The sequence below is a fragment of the Micrasema longulum genome, unplaced genomic scaffold (assembly GCF_059751315.1).
Source record: "Micrasema longulum isolate JH-2025_06_02 unplaced genomic scaffold, ASM5975131v1 h1tg000654l, whole genome shotgun sequence".
NCBI lineage: Eukaryota > Metazoa > Arthropoda > Insecta > Trichoptera > Brachycentridae > Micrasema > Micrasema longulum.
In genome coordinates this window covers 359567-385069 of record NW_028277850.1, presented here as the reverse complement: position 1 = coordinate 385069, position 25503 = coordinate 359567, and the positions used below count along the sequence as shown (strand labels likewise).

At 35.6% G+C, this 25503-nt stretch overlaps 2 protein-coding genes across 2 annotated transcripts in view; one reads left to right on the top strand and one right to left on the bottom strand.

Annotated features, from left to right (window-relative positions):
- Positions 1 to 5077: 5077 nt before the first annotated feature.
- On the bottom strand, positions 5078 to 22489 carry LOC148279887 (importin subunit alpha-like). The gene is made up of 10 exons (XM_088229248.1): positions 22295 to 22489; positions 20884 to 21070; positions 19513 to 19660; positions 15021 to 15102; positions 12647 to 12956; positions 11866 to 12041; positions 11410 to 11603; positions 11110 to 11281; positions 9047 to 9148; positions 5078 to 7162 (listed from the first exon to the last, which is right to left on the bottom strand). Exons 1-10 carry the CDS (start codon positions 22355 to 22357, stop codon positions 7028 to 7030), a joined length of 1569 nt encoding a protein of 522 aa, XP_088085374.1. The 5' UTR covers positions 22358 to 22489; the 3' UTR covers positions 5078 to 7027.
- Positions 22490 to 24511: 2022 nt separating this feature from the next.
- Positions 24512 to 25503, top strand: part of LOC148279886 (homeobox protein PKNOX1-like) — a 78409-nt gene continuing 77417 nt past the window's right edge. The window contains exon 1 of the mRNA XM_088229250.1: positions 24512 to 24870. The gene's annotated coding sequence lies outside the window, so the exon portion shown is untranslated. The remainder of the gene's footprint in view (positions 24871 to 25503) is intronic.

Sequence of the window (25503 nt, the reverse complement as noted above, 5' to 3'; positions counted from 1 at the left end):
TGTTACCGGCACTAACCCTCCTTTCAATATTCTCCTAACAACTTGATTTCCATTTTCTAAAAGTGAGTTATTTACAACTCGTTGGAAATGGTCACCAAAATTGAAATATTTTGATAAATTATAAGAACGCGAACATTTTTATTTTTTATTTTTTAATAATATATTAACTAAGGCGTTTATTTGACATTTTTATTGAAATCATTAACCATGGAGTTTTATTTAAAAAAAAACGAGCAATATAAAAATTTTAAAATTGAAATTGAAATCGGGTTGTGGTCCTGTGGCTAGTGTCTCGGACTCACGGACCAATGGTCCGTGGTTCGAATCCCACTCTACTCCAACTTTATTTCAACAACAACAACAACAACAAACCATCACGCCGTTTAACCGTAGGGGTAGGCAGAGAGGATAGAACGCCATAACACTCTATCTTGGCATACAGACCTCGCTTCCTCTACGTTCATACATCTTTTCATGCACGCACGCCGATTATTCCTACTTTTGACATGTCCATCTTCAAGTATTTGATGGACTTGATCGTGCCATATCTTTCTCGGTCTTCCTCGTTTTCTGTATCCATCAACATTTATTTCCATTTTCTAATAGTGAGATATTTACAACTCGTTGAAAATGGCCCTAAAAATTTAATATTTGAGTAAATAAAAAAATTGGCGGCCTCCGTCGTGCAGTGGTCAAGACGCTTGACTCACACACGGAAGGTTCCGGGTGCGATTCCCGGTGAGAACACAAAAAATAAATGTCATTTTTCTCAAGCCTGGGTGTTCTGTGATGTAATTCACCACTGTAATTGGGCCTCCTGGCCTGTTGTGGTGCAAAAATAAAATTTTAATTAAATAAAAACATAAGAACGCAAATAGGTACAAACAACTCTAATAAATGTCAATTCACTATAATTATACCGTGCCGTTTAAATTAAAATGATATGTGTGAAATAAACTGCTCTTTGCTTTGTGTAAAATGCATTTCTGTCTTCATATTTAAAGATGCACTTCTGTTCTTTCCACTTTTATACTAATGTAAAGATGATATTTTTGATATTTTTCTTTTTCTTCTAAAAATCATTTATATATTTTTTGCTACTTCTTTGTAAAATACATGTCTGTCTTTATTTGTATATATGTATGTAAAACATGTAAAAGCCTCAAAGGCGTTTAAATAAATGAATAAAAATAAATTAATTTAAAATGTTGTCAAATTGTGTTAGGAAGTTGTCTATATTTTGGATAGCTGGTGAACGGTAAATGGCGATAATACAAAAAGAGTTATTTACAATCATTTTAAGGCAGTTGGCATAGGCGAAATTAATCTCTTCGATTTTAATGTGAATATTATCTTAAGCATAGACAACAATGGCACAGTTTAGGTTAAAGTTATTAATAGTATGAAATTACTGATAATTTGGTATATCAACAATATTTTGAGTTTGTCCAATTTTTTGTAGACATGGACTGGATTCAACTCCCTGGGGAGCTGTTTATATTAACATATTACAAACTCAAAATATTGTTGATAAATTACCTGGTCCGTGAAGAAGTATAGAAATTGAAAAAAATTTCAGGCGTTGCCTAGTATGTAAGTGAAATAATTCAATTAGATGAATCTCACCTGCATAAATAAAGGCTTCAGCTCTTTAACTTCACAAACATCAACAGATGAAAGAATTGAAGGAATATAGATGTTCAAATATAGGCAGAATGGTGAATGTTACACGGTGCGTAAAGTGGCCACTTAAACCAGCCATTGACAGGTCATAAGCCCTGTAGATGCCTAGACTTATATATTACCTTTTCTTAAATGTTTTTCATCTCTGTTGTAATATGTTAATTTGGTATATGTTTGGGAACGTAAAGCTAGGGTTTCCTAGGACAGCGGTGCCCGTATCTTAACGGCCGTAGTGAACGGTGATGCGGTGGACAGCCGTCGTAGTGGTGACTAGAGAGTGGTTTTATTTTTTAACGGTGTTATCAACATCGTTTTCCTAGGAAACCACTCTCTAGTCGCCGTTACGACGGCTGTCCACCTCATCTTCTTTCACTACGGCCGTTAAGATACGGGCGCCGCTCTCCTAGGAAACCCTAGCTTAAACATCATAAAGCGAAATAATAACATCAAATTCAAAATTAAGACCATCACAAAACGTTAGGAATTCATCAAAGTTATGATCAATGCTCCTAATATTTTTGTGCATTATTTTAAAATTAAGACTACAAATGTCAAAACCGTTAAATTCATTTATTTCATTAAAAATGTGTAAATTTGGATTACCAATAATATAAGCCATCATGGGGAAGAAAAGAATAATGTGTACAGATATTTTTAAAGTAGGTATATAGAAATGATAGGAACATGGAATGGATACAGATATTTTTAAAGTAGTTATATAGAAATGATAGGAACATGGAATGGATACCTACCTTTGATATGATGTGAATGTTCTTCAATCTTAACCACTGGATGATGAAATGCACTATGAAATGTAACAATGTACATATACCACGACGCGCGACGAATCCAAGAACTTTACGTAAAGTGTCAAATTGTTTTATTCCAAATCCAAATCTTCTAATTTTCTATTTCTTTTATCTTTTTGTTAGGTAGGTACCTACCATAAGGAGGAAAAACATTGTTAAATGCTGTTATTTACTTAACAACTACTACCGCGAAACCGTCCAATTTTGCCCTGGATGGATATTTTGCCCAAAAAGTTTAATCTATGATCAACCTTTAAAAAAATATTTTTACATTTGATTTCGGTAAATTTGGTACATTAAGGACGAAAGTAGATTTATGTCACTAACTTCCCTCAGAAGCTTTAGTCACTAGCTTTACTCAGTGGCTTGTCAGAACCTGTCAAAGTGCGCGTGTAATTTGTTGCGGGCCAATTACGACTCTGTGTTTTTTAATATACTGCTCGATAGCAAACACAAAGGTAAGTTTTTCTTGTTGCATAATATAGACAAAGGTTTTTAGATCATTTCCTGTTTATATTATGTGCTGTCGGTAGCTTAAATCAAGAATTATGACGATGGGCAAATTAAAGGCATAAGATGAGCCTCTGGGTTGTCAATTTTGCCCAAACGAAAAAATGTGTTGGGGTTGTCACTTTCTTATTTTAATAATTAGTTTAAATTAAATTAAAACTATTATGAAGGTTTTGCACACATTAGGAATTTTAGTTTTTCAAAAATATTATCATTATTGTAGATAATTTAATTTAATTCTTCTTTGCCTTTCTTAATTCATTTGATGTGTTTTTATATTCCTTATATTGCTTTTTAATAGATTCTGAAGCATTTCTCATTTTTTGTATGGTATACAATTTGTTTCCATATTAGATCATTTTCATTATATCTGGAGTTAACCAGCCTCAATTATTATCCAGCCTCAAACGATTTTTTTTCGCTTTCGTATCTATGGACTTAGATTCCGAAATAATTTATAATGATTTTTAAAATTGATGTTGTCTAGTTTTAACCTTCTTAGTTGTTCGTTAACTATATTCCTGAAACAGTTATTATTTATCACAATAAAGGTATAAGTATTTGCCATTTCGAAAAATGTGTGTACCTACCTGATATTAAAAAACGTCATTTAGGTAATTAAGACTAAGATTATTGGCATGAGACTTAAATAAAACATTTCTTAAAATAAACAAGATTTATTAATTTTTCTTAAGTTATCAACCAGATTTTGACAACCCTGAGGCCTATAAATTGCTTGTATGAAAACAAATAAAGTTTGGCGGGTAAATTTGGCCAATTGTTTTTAGACGAATATTTAATTAGTTAGCCATTGAAAATATGCTCAAACGACAATTTTGCCTTTGAATTAATAATTCAAAAAGTAGTTCTTAAACAAGAACGTCATATGAGCTACAGTTCAACAAATAATGGTTGCGGGCAAACATGGAGGAACATGCAGGTAATTTTGCCCGCCTTCAAAATTTTTAATTGCTTGAAATCGCATTTAAATATGACTGAATTTACAATTGTAACCCAATTCAATGATAACCAAGGTCATTCTTAGTAATTAAAAAGTAAAGCACAACATACATTTTTTGGAGAAAATCAACATAAATGCAAAAAAGCGGGCAAAATTGGACGGTTTTGGTACTACTTCTAACGTCACGCCATTTCCACCCGAGGAGTAGGCAGAGAGAATGGACCACCACACACGTCTATCCTGGCATACATTCATAGCTTCTTCCACATTCATACATCTTGTCACTCATGCCCTTCGGTTCTGTCTGCTTTTGACATAATCAGACTTAAGATTTTGGTTTATCTGATCATGCCACGTCTTCCTTGGTCGTCCTCGTCTCACGTTACCGTTAATTTTCGCCGTATACTTGTTTTACAATTCTTCTGTTGTCCATTCCTTCTACATGACCAAACCATCTCAGAGACCCTTTCTTAATCTCATCAATTATACTTGACTCACATTTAAACTCTCGCCTGATTTCATCATTCGTAAACCTTTCAGACATTGATTTCCCACTCATTCGTCTAAGAGATCGCATTTCCACCGCGTTCACTCGGCTTTCATCCTTCCCCTGCCAGTTCCATGTTTCACTACCATACATAAGTTTTGGGACTAACACTCCGTTGTGCACTGCCAGTTAAGCTTTAATTGACATATTTTTATTGTAATATTGTTTAATATTTTTGTGTAACATAAAGAGAAAAGAAAATATTCTGTGAAAAATTCTTAGGTATTTCTTTTTTTTATAGTAATTAAAAAATATAAAAAAACAAAAATATTCCTTATTATTAAAGGGCAACAAAATATATTACAGGAAAAAGAGTTCAATATCTTTAGTTTGAATCCAGGATAGTGTGTTTTTTAAAATTAAATTTTGGTTCTTAAATATATATTTTAAACATCTTATAGGTTTCAATTGAGTTCTTCCAATGATGTAAGAACTAATGCTTTCAATCGACCGTGGTAGGCCATCCTTTTGAGTAGTTTGGAGATTTTCATGGCACATCTTTGGACTTTCTCCAATAGCTCTATGTTTTTAGTGAGGTAGGGATGATATATACAGTAACATACAGAATTTGTACAAATTTTAACTTTATTGATTAAAAGTATTATCATATCACATTTTGATAGTAAAACATAATCTATACATGAAGGCACTTGGAAATTCTTATTAAAAAAGAAAAATTATTATTTGTAAAAAAAATTCAGAATCACATGATCTTTAAAAATTTCATAGTCACAACTCCCCTATTCGCACCAAATGAAACTGAAACGCTACACGAAAACAGCGTTTCTGTGTCCAGACGGATGAGTAATACAGTTCTGTGTGTGAAATAGAACCAGAATCCTGAATGAGTGTTTTGCGCCCGATAGCTACTCATATAAATTTATGAGAGAAAAAATCGAGCGAGGATACGTCCGCCTCTCAGCTTAGTGGTTGACACAATCACCTGCCATGCCTCTGACCCTGGGTTTGGTTCCCGGCAAAGTCAACGTGAAACATTTGTTTAAAAAGTTTTTTAATTGCCACATTCGATGTATAAATGCAGCGTCCTATGTAACACCAGTAGCTCAATCGCAGATGTTCATCGACGTCGATTAAAAGGCCTTTAACAACTTGATGGATCACAGTGGAACCTGATCACGATAATAAACTCACACTAGCGCATTAGAAAGCGTTTGCCATAGATTAAAATAATCGCCGATCAATAAATTTAAGTAGATGTTTCATTGGAATGGCTAAAAGGATAAACAATAGGGAAATATAAGGTTTTTTTAAAAACATTTTTTAAGTACAGTAAAACCCCTGTTTTCAAAGGAGCAACAAAAAAAGTGTTTTTTAAAAATTGTAAAAACTGTCATAATTGGGGATTATTCATATTTACATATCAATGAGATTTTTTTACTGAATTTGAAAAAACTTGTTAAAAATAGTTTTACGTAGGTTCTTAACCTTAAAAACACGAAAATAAAAATTTTAATTTGCATAAAATGCATACAAAGATTTTTTCCCTAAATATTGGGAAATTTTATTTATATGGTGTCACTTTTTTTAATGTGGCACCACAGAATTTCAACTGTCATTTACATCGCGGCAAAACTGTTTAACACTTTTATGATAACTGTTTAAACAATCTTCTTTCCAACTTCAAATAATACTTCTATTACCAAATTTTTTAACTTTCTGCATCGTAATTAATTGATGTGAAGACTTTATTCTTCATGTGTCAACCGCATGTCACAATTTAGTAAAATGTCAAAATTAGACACATATACAAAACGTTCAATTACACTGAACCTACTTTGAATTTAGTTTGAGACAACAATTTGCACATTTTTTATTTACCTTGATTTTATTCACCATTTTGGGCAAACGCGGCGGCGCGGTGTCTTTTAACAGATCAAATGAGTTTCGAAAATTTTTCAACGTAAAACCGGGGTTATGAAAAACATAAAAAATTTTGATTGGGGGGATATTTGAATGAGAATGTATGGAAAAAAAATGTGGCCTAAACATTTCAACGTAAAAAACGCGAAAACGTAAAATTGAGGAACGTAAAAACGAGGTTTTACTGTATGAAGTGTCAATGAAATACTGTTGAATAAAAGAAAATTTTTTTTGCTACTGAGCATAAAAAATATTTTTTAAATTTGTAATTTTGGATTCCAGCTAAAACGATAAAAATGACACGTTTTTGTAGTGGCATATTTTTTTATAATTTCTTTTTTAAAGTTATATATGAAAACATTTCTCCTTAATAAGAAAATTATTCTGAATCCATTCATCGGTATTCGTGGTGGTGACATTTCCCTATTGCGGTACTTTTATCGTGACGATTATTAGCGACAGTAGCGCTCAGTGTGATTGAGCTAGAGATGCGTATAAGGGAACGACGATAGCTTTGATATTACACAATAAAAAAAATTGTTTTAGATTCGTAGATCTCGGCCTTTTGAGATAAAATCCCTTAGGATTGGTGGCATCACAGATTGAAGTATGTTAGTGTAGGAGTATGCGGCGGTATTAGAAGCCGCCGATGTGTCCTGAGCCTGTTCCGAACTGGAACTCTCCGTTGGACTCCTGAGGAGCCACCGCTTTGTCCTTGCCCTCGTCCTCAGAGAAGTAAGTGTCGAGGATATGAAGCGTCTTGCCGTAAATCTGGAATAAATAATGATTAATAATAATAATAATATTTGGCTGATTTATACAGCGCCATTTTTGTAAAAAATCACCTCAAGGGCGCTTTACAATTGTATATCTAAACTTACATTCTAACTAAACTTAAGTGATACATTATATTTCCAGATTTAAAATTGAGGGTATGATAGTTTTTGGGTAGGTAGGAAGAAATTGCCTTAAGGCAATATGCCCGCCCTTATATGTATATTTATTGTATATGTATATAAAGTGTCAATAAATAAATAAATAGTCTAAAGAAGTGGAATTTTAGTCGGGATCTGAACTGACTGGGACTGTCGATGATTCGTAAGTTTGAAGGCAATTGGTTCCAGGCAGAAGGGCCGGCGGCGGCAAAAGCACGATCTCCAAATCTAGTGTTTGGGGAGCGCCGGATTTCGACAAGTTTTCCTCTTCCTGAATCAAATGCTGACCTAAGAGTAGATTTTCTTTGACACGTATTTTCCCTAATACAAAGGTCTTTTGGAGGTATTTTGGAGCCATTTCATGAAGGGATTTGAATACTGTCCAGCACAGCTTGTATTTTATTCTCTCTGGGTTTAACTCATAGCAGACTCACCATTAGAGGTGTGTAGTTCGCGAACGACCCTGTCATACTGACAAGGTCAGAAACATTGAACTAGAGACATGTTTCTTTCATCTCGGTCAGTTAGTTGGCGAACTAAATGGCTCTTTGTGTCATTTGGATCTTTCATATCTTTGTATTGACACTAATTATGAAATGTCGCGATAAAAGTGCTATTTTGTGAATTATTATTTACGTTGAGATGAAAACATTAGGTATTCGTATTTCATTAATGCCCTCTAATGTGAACAAGGGGTTAGTTTATTCACTCGAGTTTATTAGATTATATATGTTTTATTTCAGTATAAATAATTACAGAAACAATTTAATTAATTCATTACAAAAACATTCATATTCACTAACCTAATAATGGCTTTTTAGACTGTGTACATGTTCAACCATAATAATTTACATTAAAAAAATATAAAGTAACTTAAAATAAATAGTGATTTAAATATATCAATTTCAGAATAACAGTCCAATCGGACGATAGAACATTAAAAAATAATTACAAATGAAACAATGTAAATCCATTTTGTGCTAGATGCTGATTAATTTTTTTTATTTGTGTATATTTTTTTTCATTTGCCTTAGTTTATTTTATAATATAAATATTATAACTGCTTAGTTATAAATATAAAAACCTAATTTTTTTTAAATGAAAACCCTCTGAGGGATTTGAAAAATGAATTGTAAAAGTAAATAAAAAATAAATAAACCTAGCATGAAACATAACTTTCTATAATATATAATATAACATTTTTTTTAAAAATAAAATAATTTATCTGTTTTCTACAGGTTTGTGATATTATAATATCTAAAGAACAATATTATCAAATCTATAAAGAAAATCATGCTGACAAACCAGCCAAAGGTTTAGAGTTATTTGTTATATTTAACGCTCGTACGCATTTGGCTCAAGCGAACGAAACGAACTAGAAATATGAAAGACACGAAAGATATGGAGACACTAATGATACGATGATGCGAAAGATGCGGAGATATGATGACCGAAATGAGCCGAATAAGCAAAAGACACATTCGTTCAATTGAACTACTTAAAAGATTCGGTCACTTTGGTGATGCAGATCAAGTGACACATATCCTCTCGGTGACAGGGTCTTACCCACGTCTACTCACCATAGGCCTTTGTTAACATTTCACATACTTTGTTTGTCTCAGCCTTGCATACTGCACAGACCTTGACATTATTAGCGCACTATCATACATGGTTTTACCACACGTTCGCCTAAGAGAATAAAATATAATAATTATATTACCTCTTCGTTCTGATGGTGCTGAAGGCCTTCCAACTTGTCCAGGTTTCCATCTTCCTCGATGGTCATACAGAGGTTTTCCAACTCGCCGAGCATCTCTGCCCTCTGAAAGAATTTAAAAAAAAAAAAAACTTTTTTAACAAGTCTATCATCATTTACTCCCGAGGCGGTTTTCTAAGTGTGTGCATAAATTCAGTGCACTGCTAAGTAAAAATATGTTTAAAGAAATAATTTATTAAAGACATGAGTGGATACTTTTTTACATAAATGAAGATTTTAGATACAGCCCATTCGAAACCAATTTCACCTTAAAAAAGTAGCAGAAAACCGACTTTGAGAGCGACTGAAGGTGTTGTTTTATCAATACAGTCGAAATTGGTTTTGTTATTTTTTTTTTTTATTTGTTTATTTTTCCATACATATATTTACATAGAAATATAATCACAAAAATACACTTTAGAAAAATACATTTTAAAATTAAGCCATACCATAAATTGGAAAATATGCCCACAAAGACTCCAGCGTCTGAACGTGGGACATTCCTTTTTTAATTATTAAAAAGTTTATAGCATATAAATATGGTATGACATGACCATGAAAAGAAAATAAAACAAAATGGACAGATGCTGATATTACGAAAACATAATTTGTTTGCAGTATGCATATTATTTTTTTTATTTTTTTTAAAGGTGTCTACCTGTTCCTTCCATGCTAATCCAAGACCTCAAACCTACTTTAAACTGTACCAGTGATTGAATGTTTTTTAGTTCCTTAGTTAGAAGATTGAAGGATCTTGGACCAGCATGTGAGGAGTGTCTCTGTACGAACTTAGTTCTGCATCCTGGAACTGACAGTACGCTATCGGATCTATTGCTAATACAATTAAAATTATAGCTGGTCCAAGAAGAAGTTTAAAAATTGGAAAATTGTTTTCAGGCGTTGCCTAGTATGTGAAATAATTCAGTCAAATGAATCTCTTCACAACAATAAAGGTTTCAGCTCTAAAACCTTAATAAAATCAACAAATTGAAGAAATATGGATGTTCAAGCATAGGCAAAATGGTGAATGTTACACAGTGTGTAAAGTGGCCACTTAAACCAGCCAATGACAGGTCATAAGCCCTGTAAATGCCTAGACTTCCATATTCCCTTCTTTAAGGTACTCTCCATCCCTGTTGTAATTTGTTAATTACTAAACAATTCCCTATTTAAGTAAACATGTTTTAGGCACTGAAATAAATATAATTTTCTAAAACTAAGGAGTCCACTCTCTACGTATAATTCATTACTAGGAAATAGTCTATGTTTTTTGTAAATTATCTTAATTATATTTTTTTGTGCAATTTCTATTGAGCGACTATGCGCGTCCAAGACTCCTCCCCATCCTATTATACCATAGGTTATAACGATCACTGAAATAGCGAGATCTCGGATATAATGAGGAAACATTAGTTGACGTTTTAGTTTATGGTTTTCTCCATACATATATTCACTTTTATAACGAGCTTCTTCTAAGACATACAGAAAAAAAATACTGTCAACAGTTAAGCAAAAACTCTTCAAATTGTTTAAAAACATAATTTTTGAAATAAGAACCTAAGTAATAAAATCCAAATGGGAGACTAACTGAATATTGGTGCCGCTGGGCGTTGGGATCGGTTTACGTTTACGATACTATTTATTTATTTATAGATACGCCCAATGGCCATTTTTAAGGACATATTTAAACGGAGAAAATTATTATAAAGGAAAGTAGAAAGACACAATGGTATATCGTAGACTTGGTGGGAGTGGAAGCGGGAGAGAGGTGTTTATAATTGAATTTGATTCAGTGATCATTTGAAAGAAGATAACTTGTTATCAAAGAAATCAAGACTGGTATGTTTGTTGGGTACTTGAAGGAAATCGGTTGCTGTATTGAGTACTAGCGTCGAAAGATCTAGCGAGATCGACTCAAGTGTAGTGCCCTATGCACCACTGGGTGTGGATAGAGCAATGATGACTGAATGAAAATGCAATTTTGTCTTTTATCTTACAAAATATGGAATGTGAAATCGATCGGCTACCTTTAGCAAGTTGGAAAGGCCGTCGAGCACGACCAGAGTTGTCCTGGTGTCGGGACTGTCGAGCAGAGTCAGGTAGGGCTTCAGGGCCCCAGCTCCCAACAGGGCCCCCAGCTGTGGGGTGCTGGCCTCCAGGGTCATATTGGTTATGGCCCATGCGGCCTCACGCTGGCATCTGCAATCAAAACACGTTATCACTATCTGATTTTTTTGATCGGTGAGGACACATTATTATCAAGGTTTATATTTTATGCAATGCAAAAATTAGTAAATAATACAGATTACATTATTGATCAGCCATACCTGGGTTCGGAGTGTGACAGGACCTTGACTAGCTGCGGAAGCAAGTCGGCCTCCACAAAAGCCTGGATCTGGGAGCAGGTTCCTGCCAGGATGTTGCAAGCCGCCCACGCCGCCTCCTTCACGATGGCGCCCCGCGAAGACTGCAGCAGCTTGCGGATCATGGGCAGGGCGCCCGACTCCAGGACTCGGTCAGTCTGATGAGGAGTGAGATTTAATATACTGTTTTTACAGAGGACTACACAGTCTCAATGTATTCGCACCTCCGAGTAACATAGGATGCCATTTTGCTCTATTGCTGGAACGTTTGCGTATTTGCGTTAAAAATATATATGTTGAGGAAGGCCGAAAATTTGTCACTAAACAGCAAGTAGAAATAGAATTTGACATGTTCTTTGCATGTGTTTTTACTATTTTCTTTCGGGGCTCCTGCCAAAGGAGTTCTGAGGGTCAATTTACCTGCTGATCAGAGCCGGTGACCATGTTGCCCAGAGCCCGCAGTGCGGGGGTCTGCACGGAGGGGGCGGGGTGCCCCAGGAGGGGGACCAGCCCCCTTAGCACCCCCGACATCTGCACAGCCTCGATGCGCTCGTTGGGACCGTCGGTGAGGTATGACAGCGCCCAGCAAGTGTCCGCTGCGTACAAAATGATACAGCATTATACAAATGGCTAAATTGAATAGTGTAAACATATCATCGGTAGAAATTTTAAATGCTGCAATGGACAAAGTGTAAATTGTTCGGGAAAGGAAAAAGATTGTCTTTCTCAACCCTTTGAATGCGACGTATGTTGTAACTCGCCCTGATTAGATTATGAAAATATTTTATGTTGCTTGAGTGGGTGAGATTCATCCGGCTGAACCAAATCACCTACTAGGCAACGCCTGGTAAAAGGTGGTGATAAAGGTTTCAGCTCTTTTACTTCACAAAAGTCAACAGATGGAAGAGTTGAGGAAATGTGGATGTTCAAACATGGGCAGAATGGTGAATGTTACACGGTGTGTAAAGTGGCCACTTAAACCAGCCAATGACAGGTCATAAGCCCTGTAAATGCCTAGACTTCCATATTCCCTTCTCAAAATTGTTTTCCCTCTCGGTTGAAATACATTTAAATATGAACAACTCCCTAGGGAGGAAATCCAGCCAGTCTGCAAGCATTTGGACATAATCAAACATTGTTGTATAATACGGTTGTTTGAGTTTAATTAGGGATAAGATAAGAATAGATCGTGGTTTCTTACCCAGCACATCCCTGTCCTCGCAGTGCAGAAGCGCCGCGAGCCGCGGCAGCGCGTCGCTCACCGCCGCGAACTCAACCAGCGGGCTCTTGTTCCGGCACAGGTTGGACAGGGCCCACACGGCCGTGCGGCGCAGGCTCGCCGCGGCGGTCTCCAGCGCCGCGAGCAGCGGGCGCAGCGCGCCGGCCGCCAGAACGCGGTCGCGCGCCGCCGCGCCCTCGCCCGCCACGTTGCCCAGCGCCCACAGCGCCTGCTCGCGCACGACCGCGCTGCTCGATGGAATGAGCGCCACGAGCGGCGGGATCGCCTCGGCCTGCGGACACAGAGTCACTACACTGAGCGATGTCCGACTGGAATATGGGACGCCACATCCATATGAAGAAATAGCCCGATTCATCGAGGTAGTCGGTGTCAAGTTTGTACGAGTTGTGACTTGTCAGTCGACTTCCAGAGGCGGAATGTCTGTCGCGCATCATGGATTTAGTTTTTTTCCAGCTGTTGATTTTTGTGAAATTAAACATAGACATGGGGAATGTCACTGCCCTGACATCCATATTCCCTTCTGTAAAATGCTTTTCAGCGCCCACAGCACCTGCTTCGGACCCTTTAATGGGCATCTTTCAGACTGGTCAGACCAGTGCCCTAATTGGTTGCAAATGAGAAAGCGTTAATTGGTCAAATAAACAAGTGGAAGTGTACCAAGTATTCTTAATTAGTAACTTATAAATACAACACTGTAAACTTCTGTCAACCTCCAACCGGGTAGTAGTTCCCATGCTTCCTTTAAACATCAAATTACACATTTTTACTATTGTCATAATTACTATGGTGAAGGTGTATAAAGAGATTTGCGTGTTAGTGCAATGAGGAACTTTGGTCCTTCAGGAAATTGGATACAATAAATATTTTCTTGCGTGGCGTAAAAATTAGAGCATTAAATTGTACAGCAAAGTTTCATGAAAATGTACCAAAAAATTAATAATTTTTTTTTTAATAAAAACGAACTAAGTACTTTGAATGACATCACTGTTTCATATGAATCAACCTATGATATGAGATTTATGGAAGACTTCCGGTTTGCTTGCCGTGGATGAACCTATGGGTAGAACTGATCGAGAATAATCGGAAAGGAACCTCTGATGTCACACGGGGAGTTATTTCAGAAGTACAAAACTTTAAGCGCTGTAGCGCTGATAATACGATACATAAAAATTGAAATAAATTTTTTTGGTTAGTTAAATAGTCCATTAATAAATAAATTTAAATAAAAAAAAAACACTTTACTTCCTCATTAGTGTCCTGAGGAAAACGGTAGACAGAAAATTTGCTATATTCTCACATACAATTATATGAGTAATATTTTTAAAAATGCTTGACCACAAAGTTGATGCTTTAAATACAGGTAAACGTCGTTTTGCGGCGGTTTGATTTACGCCAATTTACAATTCCCCGGTTCGTCCGACACCAGATGACAGTAGGCGCCGCAATTCAAATACCAGACACACCTTTACACATTATTTTATTCTATTACCGTGTACGTGAGCAGCCTTGTGTGTGTGAAATTGTTTCTGAGTTGATTTTCGTTTTGTTTTTAAGAAAAATAAAAAGGTATGTTTATATATTTTTTAAAATTATTATTCAAATTAAAAGAATATTCAAATATTTGTAGTTTATGCTATGATTCTGCAAGAAAGGAAGCAACAATCAAAGCAAATGAAATCGGATGCTTTTCTAAAAAGGGTGAGAATTTAATTTAGTACTGACAAGCTGGTGAGTTAGTATTTATTATAAAAATTATCTATTTCAAGAGGTTATTATTTATTTTGTAAACGAATTTAAACTGTATTTATTAAATACATTTATATTTTATTTAGAATATATATATTTGATTTCAACTCTTAATTTATACTTACCTACATCTACTACCTGCATCGAATAATTTATTGTTGGTTGTGATTTTTTACAATTAAATTGAAATGTTCCTGGAAGCAGAGAGAGAGAGAGGAAAGTAGAGTAGCTTTACAATGTCTTCTCCTTTTTATGAACTTTTTATATTTTTACTTTTTTAGAATTAAATTATTTTTCCCCTCTCCTCCTGCATTCATAATAAATTAGTGTGAAATCTGTAATTGGTCTTACTTTTTTTAATTGTTCTTTTGTACCTTGTTTTATATAAAGACTGTATGATTTCATTAATAAATAAATAAATATAGGATTTGTATTAAATAAACATGTTAGATTGTTCTTAGAATGTTGACACGGAACCTAACCTTAAATCTTCCATTATATTTGTGTTCATTATACGCCGGTGTCTCTGAACGAAACCCAGGCGTAAAACGGCGTTTACCTGTATTAATAATAGGTGTTTGATAATTACCTCAATAACAACGTTTGTTTGTTCCGTAGTTCCTGAAGCAATATTTGTTAGGGCCCATGCAGATTCAAACTGCAAATCAGGACTGAAATACAGAAATAATACAATTTATTGCATGTACACCATCGCGCCGTCCATAGAACTAATAGAACAGTTGCTTCCTTTGCAACCAAACATCAATCAATATCAACAATATTTTGAGTTTGTCCAAATTTTCGTAGACAAGGACTGGATTCAACTCCCTGGGGAGCTATTTATATTAACATATTACAACAGAGATAAAGAACATTTAAGAGAAGGTAATATAGAAGTCTAGGCATCTACAGGGCTTATGACCTGTCAATGGTTGGTTTAAGTGGCCACTTTACACACTGTAACATTCACCATTCTGCCTATATTTGAACATCTATATTCCTTCAATTCTTTCATCTGTTGATGTTGATAAATTACCTGGTCCATGAAGAAGTATACAAATTGAAAAAATAACATTTTCAGGCGTTGCCTAGTATGTAGGTGAAATAATTCAATTAGATGAATCTCACCCGCATAAATAAAGGTTTCAGCTCTTTAACTTCACAAACATCAACAGATGAAAGAATTGAAGGAATATAGATAATCAAATATAGGCAGAATGGTGAATGTTACACAGTGTGTAAAGTGGCCACTTAAACCAGCCATTGACAGGTCATAAGCCCTGTAGATGCCTAGACTTCTATATTACCTTCTCTTAAATGTTCTTCATCTCTGTTGTAATATGTTAATCAATCAATATTATTTTCAATACCTAATTTAATAATCAATCATATTACCAAATATGTAACTTGCTAAACAATTTAGGAATCTTCTTCTCCTTTTGTGTCATGTCAGCTCCCCCCGACATGGCAAACTCATTAGTCACAAGAGCCAAAGATCGGCAATACAACAATTAAGATTTCTTTTAAGGGCCTAATTTCTTTTCGTTTTCAAGTGTTCCCTCTTGAAAGCCAACACACCTTATTTTTTATTTATTTATTTATGATTTATTAGGTTAGTTCATAACAGTACATGAAAATAACATTTATAACACGTCTGGTTATATTTCAAAGATATTTATTGATTCAGTTTATAATTTACATACAGTACAAGCACCAGGAAATTAACTTAATACAATATCGTTGGTTACACGGGTTGACGAGCAATGATTTTACAGATTGAGAGGCAGCGGAATTGTTATTCACAACGGGGGGTGATCTCAGGTTCCGGGTGGCCAAAACACGTGTGTGCCTCGGACAACCGAACTATCTCTTCCTAGTAATATGATGTCTCGCACCATATTCAGAAGTTAGCGAAAGGGCCGAACAGCCAGCATTCGTACTTCACTGAGTAGGTACTCGGGATCAATTACTAGGATCTCGATTAATCTAATTATATGTCTGACCAAAGAACCCGGAGGTGCCAAACAAGGCAAGCAACTGGGTGAGCAAGGGTTGACAGTATAATATGACTGTACGGGATGAGAGTCAGGGCGTAGTCTAGTACCAAAAAGTTCCAGAGAAGGAAAGCAAGCTGGTTCGCTAGGAGAGCCCTGAGTGGGTGTCCTTACCAAAAAGTACCAAGAAGTTAGGTAAGCAAAAAGGTTAGAGGACGACCCGGAATACTCTGACGTCTGGGGCCGGAAATCCGCCTTATAAAGGCCAAAATCGAGGGGGGGATGAGAAATTTAGGGGTCTCGCGGGGCCTGAGGTAAGCGCGGGTGGCTGGAGGGCATCGCATTGGAATGGGGCCGAATATGCAAACCTGTACCATATGTTAGAGGAGTCGTTTATACGTAACTATCTCGTAAGAAACGGATAACAATATGCGAAAAAATGTATAGGGAAAAAGCAGGTGCTATACATTTTTATATGTATAAACTTAAATTACTTTTTTTTATGTAATATATTTCCTTTGCTAACTTTGTGGAAATCTGTTATAAGTTCTGAGTTTATTTATTTATTTTTATATTGACGTTTCAATGAACTTTTTACAATAAAAAAATTTACAGAAATAATCACAGCAGTGAATAATTCATTATTATGAAATAAAACTATATAATTCAACTGAATAATTAAAGCTAAACAAATTTGTTAAAGTAAAATATTTTTTTAAAAACATACAAAAAAGTAAACAAGAAACATAAAATATCCAAGATGACAAATAAAAGATAACAATTAAAGTGAGAAAATCTTATGCTCTAAATATAAATATAACAAAGTAAAATTGAGAAAAATTTAACATAAACATAAAGTGGCTAGTATTTAGCTAAGTAATAATGAAAAAGGAAAAAAAAATGCGACAAAAATACTTTATAAAAAATATGCTTTTTGGATCAATATGAAAGCTTAAATAATCTTAATAACACCTTTATTTTATCAGTTGGAATTCGTCAATAAATCCACAAAAGTATAATTTATATATAAAGAAATGAACAAAAATATGTATCCAAGAAAACAAATTTCAATTTAATAATATATATGTATGTGAATAAATTCATTCCTTTTCTAAAAAATAACGAGCGAGATTACATTTAAATGTATTAACAGAGTTAGTATTGAAAATATAAAATATTTATTATTTATAACTTATTTCCATGCCTATGTATTCTGGATATAGGTGAATGCATTTCGAAGTTGGTACGAGAATTGTTACAATAAAATAATTCTCTACTTCTAGTGCACCTACCAGGTATTCGAATTTAAATTAGTTCAAGTAAAGCCGGGCTGCCAATTATTGATTTCATTATTTTAAATAAGAATGACAAATCAGCTAAAACTCTTCTTTTCTTTATCCACTATATCTGTTTGTTTACTATAAATATGTATGTAGAACTGTTGGCTTCCCAAATAAAATAAAATAAAATAACATCTTCAGAACTAATGTGAACTTTTAATAACATTAAAATCATCAACATATTACAACAGAGATGAAGAACATTTCAGAGAAGGTAATATAGTAGTCTAGGAATCTACAGGGCTTGAGTCTAGGAATCTACAGGACCTGCCATTGGCTGGTTTAAGCGGCCACCTTACACACAGTGTAACATTCACCGTTCTGCCCATATTTGAACATCTATATCCCTTCTAGTCTTTCATCTGTTGATGCTTGTGAAGTCAAAGAGCTGAAATCTGTAATTACGCGGGTGAGATTCGTGTAATTGAATTATTTCACCTACATACTAGGCAATGCCTGAAAATATTTATTTTTTCAATTTCTATACTTCTTCATGGACCAGGTGGATTTATTTACAGCTCTTTAGATTCACAAACATCAACAGATGAAAGCATTGAAGGGATATAGATATCCAAGTATGGTCAGAATGGTGAATGTTAGTGTGTAAAGTGGCCATTTAAACCAGCAAATGACAGGTCATAAGCCCTGTAGATGCATAGACTTCTATATCATCATCATCATCATTCCCTTTCCGCACCTAATGGTGCATAGGGCACTGCATTGGTACACCAATCGCAACCCTTTTTAACTAAATATTTCATATCTACCACGTCGGGAATCGAACCCGAGACCTCTTGCATGGCAGGTTAACGTGCTGGCCATTACACCACGAGGGCGACACTTCTATATTACCTTTTCTGAAATTATCTCTGTTGTAATATGTTAATATTAACAGCTCAGGGAGTTGAATCCAGTCCTTGCAGTGACTGCAATGTATCAGACGGTGGTTCTCCCGCCCAATTCTGTCTGAAATTAGCGCGTAATTCCAATTTGACCGTTGTATTCTAGTTTGAAACTTACGTGCCGAATTACGCAAACTAACTGAGTCCTGAACATTGCTTGATCTCTCTGAACCTGCCCGCGAGAGCGATTTCGCTCGGAAACAGGAGAAAGTTGCCTAAGCTAGAAGTGTTATTGAATTATTATCAAACAGTATATATTTCAACATCACCGCATGAGCTTGTATTGTCGTGTATGTTTATTCAACAGACGCCCGCTAAAATATCGACATAACTTCCTTGAAAGAAAAACGGCCGCAATACCGCGTTACCTAAATTACTATATAATATAATATAGTAATTTAGGTAACGCGAATGATGAAATCAGGCGAGAGTGTAAATCTGAGACAAGTATAATTGATAAGATTAAGAAAGGGTCTCTGAGATGGTTTGGTCACGTAGAACGAATGGACGACGAGAGAATGGTAAAACAAGTATATATGGAAAAAATGAACGGCAACGTTAGACGAGGACGACCAAGGAAGACGTGGCATGATCAGATAAACCAAAATCTTAAATCTGGTCATGTCAAAAGCAGACAGAACCGAAGGTCATGTATGACAAGATGCATGAATGTGGAGGAAGCTAGGAATGTATGCCAGGATAGACGTGTGTGGCGGTCCATTCTCTCTGCCTACCCCTACGGTGAAATGGCCAGATGGTAGTAATAATAATTAATACAGCGTTTGAGTAAGTGAATTATGTAATATTGTACATTTAGAAAGTAAATTAATAAATTGATAACTCACCAATCATGGAAGGCCAGAAGCTGTACAAGGCGGGGAACACATCCGGCATCGACGAGCAGATCTATGGGGGGGTTCTGTTCGCGGGAGAGAGTCTTCCTGGCGGCCCTGGCACCCAGCAGTTGTCGGTTGCGATCTGAACTGTTCAAAGCTGAAAACATCGCAATCATATCAACTTTATACGTGTTAAATATTGGCGTTACTGTGCTAAAAAATCATCTTGGTTGTAATATGTTAATATAAACAGGGAGTTGAATCCAGTCCTTGTCTAAAAAAATTTAGACAAATCTAATGTATGGGAGCGAAGTATGTAATTGGAAAAATGATGATGAAAGTAGGTTAAATGTTGTCGAAATGCGATCCCTCAGGCGAATGTGTGGTAAAACGATGTATGATAGGTGCACAAATGTCGAGATCCGTGAACTGTCTAAGGCTGAGACATGCATTACCGACATAATCCAGAAAGAGGTGCTGCGTTGGTTTGGACATGTTAAGCGAATAGACAGCAAAAGATCGGCTAAGAGGATCTACGATGCGAATGTTGATGGATGCAAAAAACGAGGAAGACCGAGAAAGACATAGCACGATCATGTCCATTGAATGAACGTAGTTATGCAGAAAGCAGCCAGCCATAGAAAAGTGAAACTGAGATAATGGCACCTTTATGAAACGAGTGAATGATCAAATCTTCACGACAGTTGGAATGTTTTAGATTTTGACAAATGATAAACAATGAATACATTAGTTTTTTTACATTACAAACAAGAATATAAGTATGTATTTAACCAGTTTCAATGATTTTTAAAGTATACAGTTTAATTGTATGAAAGCGGTCTGGCTGTTTTAGCAGAACATAGAATTGACCTTACTGCACCCGAAAACAACATAAATTTTTTTGAAACTATGGACTGGCTGTTTTCTACATAACTACATATATTTTTTTAGAAATTGTGGACTGGCTGTTTTCTACATAACTACGTTCAAATACTTGTAGGACATGTCAAAAGTAGGAATTATCGGCGTGCGTGCATGAGAAGATATATGAATGTAGAGGAAGCGAGGTATGTATGCAAAGACAGAGTGCTATGGCGTTCTATCCTCTCTGCCTACCCCTACGGAGAAACGGCGTGATGGTTTGTTTGTTTGTTTGTTTGTTTGTTTGGTGATTTGTCTGTGATTTCTGATATAATGCTTTTTCTGTGCTCAATAAGTATTTATTATTGAATAAAAAATATTTTAACTGTTACACAAGTGTATAACGAAGGAATACTGAAAATCTCAACCCATCATTTATTGTATTTATGGAGATATTAAGTTGTTAGATGCAATGTGTACTGGCTACACATCACCGGCGAGGGTGAATTAAGAAAGTACCATTGACAATGTCTTTCAAGGGGGGCAGGCGCTCCGGGCTGGGTTGAACTGGCGAGGTCGGAGAGCCGGGCCCTTCGGGGGACAAGGGCTCGTCCCCAGAGCCGAGGGCCCTTCTTTTCTGTATTTGTTCATCGCGGACGGCCTTCCGGAGAGCGACACTTTGTTCGGCACGCTTCCTCCGCAAGTCCTGAAAAAGATCAAAACAAACATTCATAAACATTTCTTGCATACCCAGGCAGACCATGCCTTTGTGGGTTTTTATTTGTTTACTATTTTTCTAATAATCTGTTATACCACTTATGTATTTTGTAAAAAAAAAAATTATAAAAAAATAATAAAAAAATAATAAAAAAATAACAAAAAAAAAAAAAAAAATTAGAAAATGAGGATGACGATATTTATGTACAAAAATGTATGAAAATTTTAAGTATCGTTGTCGGTAATTTGTAAAAGCAGCCCAGGAGACCCTATCGCCAGCCAGCACTCTCGCCTCCTCCCACGTTGACCCCGCGTCCGTTAGTTCCACCAAATAAAGTCGAAAATTCAACATCCAACGGCCTTCTAGGACATAGAGAGGCCGCGAGTTTAAAGAGACAACATTGGTTTAGGTTCTCCCGAAGCATGTGCAGCGTGTCCAAGCCAGGACTACCACCGCACAATATTTTTTGCACCACAACAGGCCAGGGGGCCAATTACGGTGGTCAATTACATCACAGAACACCCAGGCTTGAGAAAAACCACATTTAATTTTTGTGTTCTCACTGGGAATCGAACCCGGAACCTTCCGTGTGTGATTCGAGCGTCTTAACCACGGAGGCCGCAGCATTGTGACAAAGGTTGTAATAGGAGGCTGCTGCGTCCGTTCTCGGACTTCAATGTCAGTTATGAAATCAAACCACCTTATGCCTGATATTCTCTATTGAGTTTTGGTAAGGTGCCAGGATTCGCACTCATGTAGGAGTAATGGCATTAAACAAGAGTTGAATAATCGACATTTCGTTATGATCGAGTAGACTACAAGACAGATTACAGCATAACATTTTCAGTTTCGCGTACTTTTTTTGTCCAAGTGTTTTTTTAGAGTGTCGAAGGCATATTAAATTTGAGTGTTTGAACTATGAACTTTGTTAAAAAAAAAAATCACATATCTCTAATGACATATTACTTCAATTCTGTTCAAAGGTGATAAAAGGTCATTTTTCGCAAAGAATGGAGTGATTTTGGTAATTTTAAAAAAACAACACGAGATTTCCTTTGTCTACTTCAAGATCGGTTTTGATTCAGAAATCAATTTTAATTTGTACAATACCCAAGTGGTATTTGTATTACACGAAGCGGAGGTTATTAGGGAATATAATTATGATTTAAGATAATTTATTCAAATATAAAATGGTTGAACAAATTTAGTTACCTGCGAGCCTTTGGCATTGGATTTGAAAGACATCTGTCTAGACTTGTGCTGACTTTCAGCCATTTTGACTAATCAATATGTAACTTAACAACAACGGACAAATAAGACGGGAAGAACACAAAAATTTGAAACAAAACAGCAAGATTAAATAGAAAACGGCAGGCGAAAACTTCTGATCCGGTGACGGCAAAACAATTTTTCAAATTGCGAAGTGCAACGGTCGCGTGGGTTGCCCGTAAAGTTAAAATGTGACATTGTTACAAAAAAATAAATACCATTGACTTCACGTGGGTAGTTTATAAATAAGTACCTACACAATATTAATAAAAAATACTACTTAGTACCTAACTAAAATATTTTACGAATCTTCAATCTTTTTATTTTAGACGATTGCGTATTACCGTGTTATTATTTTAAAGAATTTAAAAACTTTTTTCAATGTCTTAAGTGTTGATAAGATTAATATAATATAATGAATAATAGCAATTTATTTTGCGGGGTAATTACTGCAACTAGGTAACTTCAAAATTAATTTTTGTTTAGTTATGCACTAAAAACACATTTATTTATCCATCCTTTTTATCCGAGATTTGTTTTGTTATTTCATAATTAACATCAAAGTTATTACCCCACAATCTACAATGATGTGTTTAGTTTTAAAGACATCCTCTGTATTATTTGAAGGGGCGTCATCATCGTTCCCTTTCCGCTCTTACTGGTACATAGGGAACTGCATTGGTATATCAATCGCAGGGGATTTCGATTATTTTTGTTCGATGAAGGTAAGATATGATCAGTCTTATGCGTTAGATGTTATTTTTTTCTCCTGGATGAGTTCTATAAAATGGAATATTCGAAAGTAACAAAAAGTGACTCCGTGTCCTATAAACAGCTGGCAAAAAATAATCAAAATGTGACAAGCTGTAACATGCTCGTTTTTGTCAGATCGAAAAAAGGGTTTTAAAAATATTTAAAGTACTGACACTTTGTTCTTTTCTGTATTGTATTCAAAAATATACATTACATTTTATCAATAACGTGAACACAGAGTCCCACAAAAAAATATATTTTTCACTCTCCTGTAAAATTCGCCCGTATCTATGCTAGTCATAAACATTCTTATATGTGTACATCAATGGTCACTCTTAAGGTAAAATTAAAATACACTTTATTTCAATGGATAATCATAAATAAACACAATTTAAAATATAACAATATCAGGGTAGATAGTTAATACATTTACGCTACCCAAGTGTAGAACCAAATCGTAAAAATAATATTTTTGTAATGTTTCTTGCATCGAATATAATTCATGAAAATAAAATTGAAAAATATGTTTTTAAAACATCGCACAATGTTGCTATATTTTGACACTTTGATTCACTTTTTATCGCGCGTTTTTATTGTTTATATTTTTGTTGACTTGAACTATGATATTTCCCCTTTTGATCAACCATCTCCCTTCCCTTTTTAAAAATCACGAATTAAGTGCATCAAATTTTAGTTATTATCGTAACGTGATTTTGATTTTTATGTAGTGTAAAAATAATTCTAAGTATTAAATTAGTTTTCGTTCCGGATGGTAAAACTTATAGAATAACGTACATAAAGTGCTCTACGTTAACTCGCTCCATGGTTTTCAATGTGAACAATAGATGTCGCTATTATACCGTTTTTACAAAAGTACAATCTGTTAGGGACAATAAAACGGCATTTTTTCACGTCGAAGATGGGCACAATATTTTAGGAATTTTATTTTTCTTTAGACGTAGCGATCCTGTGAATTCGAGCTCAAAAAATAATTTTAAAAATAGCGATAACGCAATGTCAGCACATCGCATCGGGACATTGCACAAAATGAGCAAAACATTCAAAACTGCGACAGTTATTGAGTGCTGGGCAGGTCTAGCCTACATGCGCAGGAACATGGGGTCATGGTAAACATGGAATTATCACGATTATTCGGTCACGATTAACGCCCATCCAACTACAAGTCGCTAATTGACTTCAATCGCGCCAGAAAAAAATATCCTAAAAAAACTAAGATGACTGATTGCCGCTAAATTATACATAATTTAGCAAAACGTTTACGCCGTAGGGCGTGGCTTAGCCATCGCCGTAAGAATCTATCACCGACAGCCGCCCCGGAGGAGATTTATTTTATGGCCGCTGTTATATATTGTTATCGCGCGGGACGTACGTCGTAGCGCCGGCGGCGGAGATGTACAGGGGAGTCGCCATTTCGAGATTTGACGAATATTGACAGACGTCGAAAAGTACTCGGTCTAGACATCGCGGATGAAAAATCATTTGTTATTTAGCGAGGTGATAGTGCGTGCGGGCTCGCGGGGTCGAAAAACCATCTCCAAAAACGAAAAATCCGCCATCCCCGCTGTCAAAATTCGCGAATACCGTCCAAAAGTGTATACAAAACCCTTTCCTAGCTGTTTTTAGTGATTTCTTTTTTTAACCTTGTTTTGTCGCGACCTCCTGTGACTTCCGGGCACCTCTCGCGAAGAGACATCCAGCCGAAGACGAGCACCGCTGCAATGATCGGATTACGAGAGAAACAAACCGTAAGTAACATTTAAAACAGCGCTAAATGTATTTACGTAATTATTCAAAGGTCACAATCGATCCGCGAACCCCTGCAGAAAAATGCAATTGTTATAAATAATTCTCGTCTCCTTTAAAGCAATCATTATCCTCGTGTCAAAACACGATTTTCTGTTTGTTTACTAACTGTCAACTACGCTATTCGCCGGGAGACATATTACTTCGCTACTAGGGCAAAACTATGCGAGCAATTGTGGCCCGAACGGACAGATGGAATAAGGTCGCTTTTCCCACTTCGCCGAGGTCCTTTTTAGTACCGTGAGGTTAAGGTAATTTGTCATTCAACTGACAATTCGTAAACACATGTCAGTTGCTTGCCATAAAGTTTATCCCGCTAATTTATTTGAATTAGGAACATTCCATTGAACCCGAGCATCGAAAAAATGCGTTCGACGTATTTTAAAATGCTTTAATGGTTAAATAATGTATGTACTTACTATTTTCATACTGTAAAATCACTACAAATATTTAATCTGCCGACCGGTTTCAGAAAATGACCGTTCCTTTGTTAAGGCTTGAAATAAACTAACGCTAAACAATGAAAATTTTAATTATTACAAATAATGACAAGTGTAAACCTTAAATGGAGCCAG

What these genes read in the sequence shown, in the direction of transcription:
- LOC148279887 (XM_088229248.1), bottom strand. Translation starts at nt 22,357, where the DNA reads ATGGCTGAAAGTCAGCACAAGTCTAGACAGATGTCTTTCAAATCCAAT. An exon ending in AAACAAACGTTGTTATTGAG is followed by an intron (nt 12,957 to 15,020) that starts GTAATTATCAAA and finishes CTGTGTCCGCAG; the next exon opens with GCCGAGGCGATCCCGCCGCT. An exon ending in CTGTCACACTCCGAACCCAG is followed by an intron (nt 11,282 to 11,409) that starts GTATGGCTGATC and finishes TTTTGATTGCAG; the next exon opens with ATGCCAGCGTGAGGCCGCAT.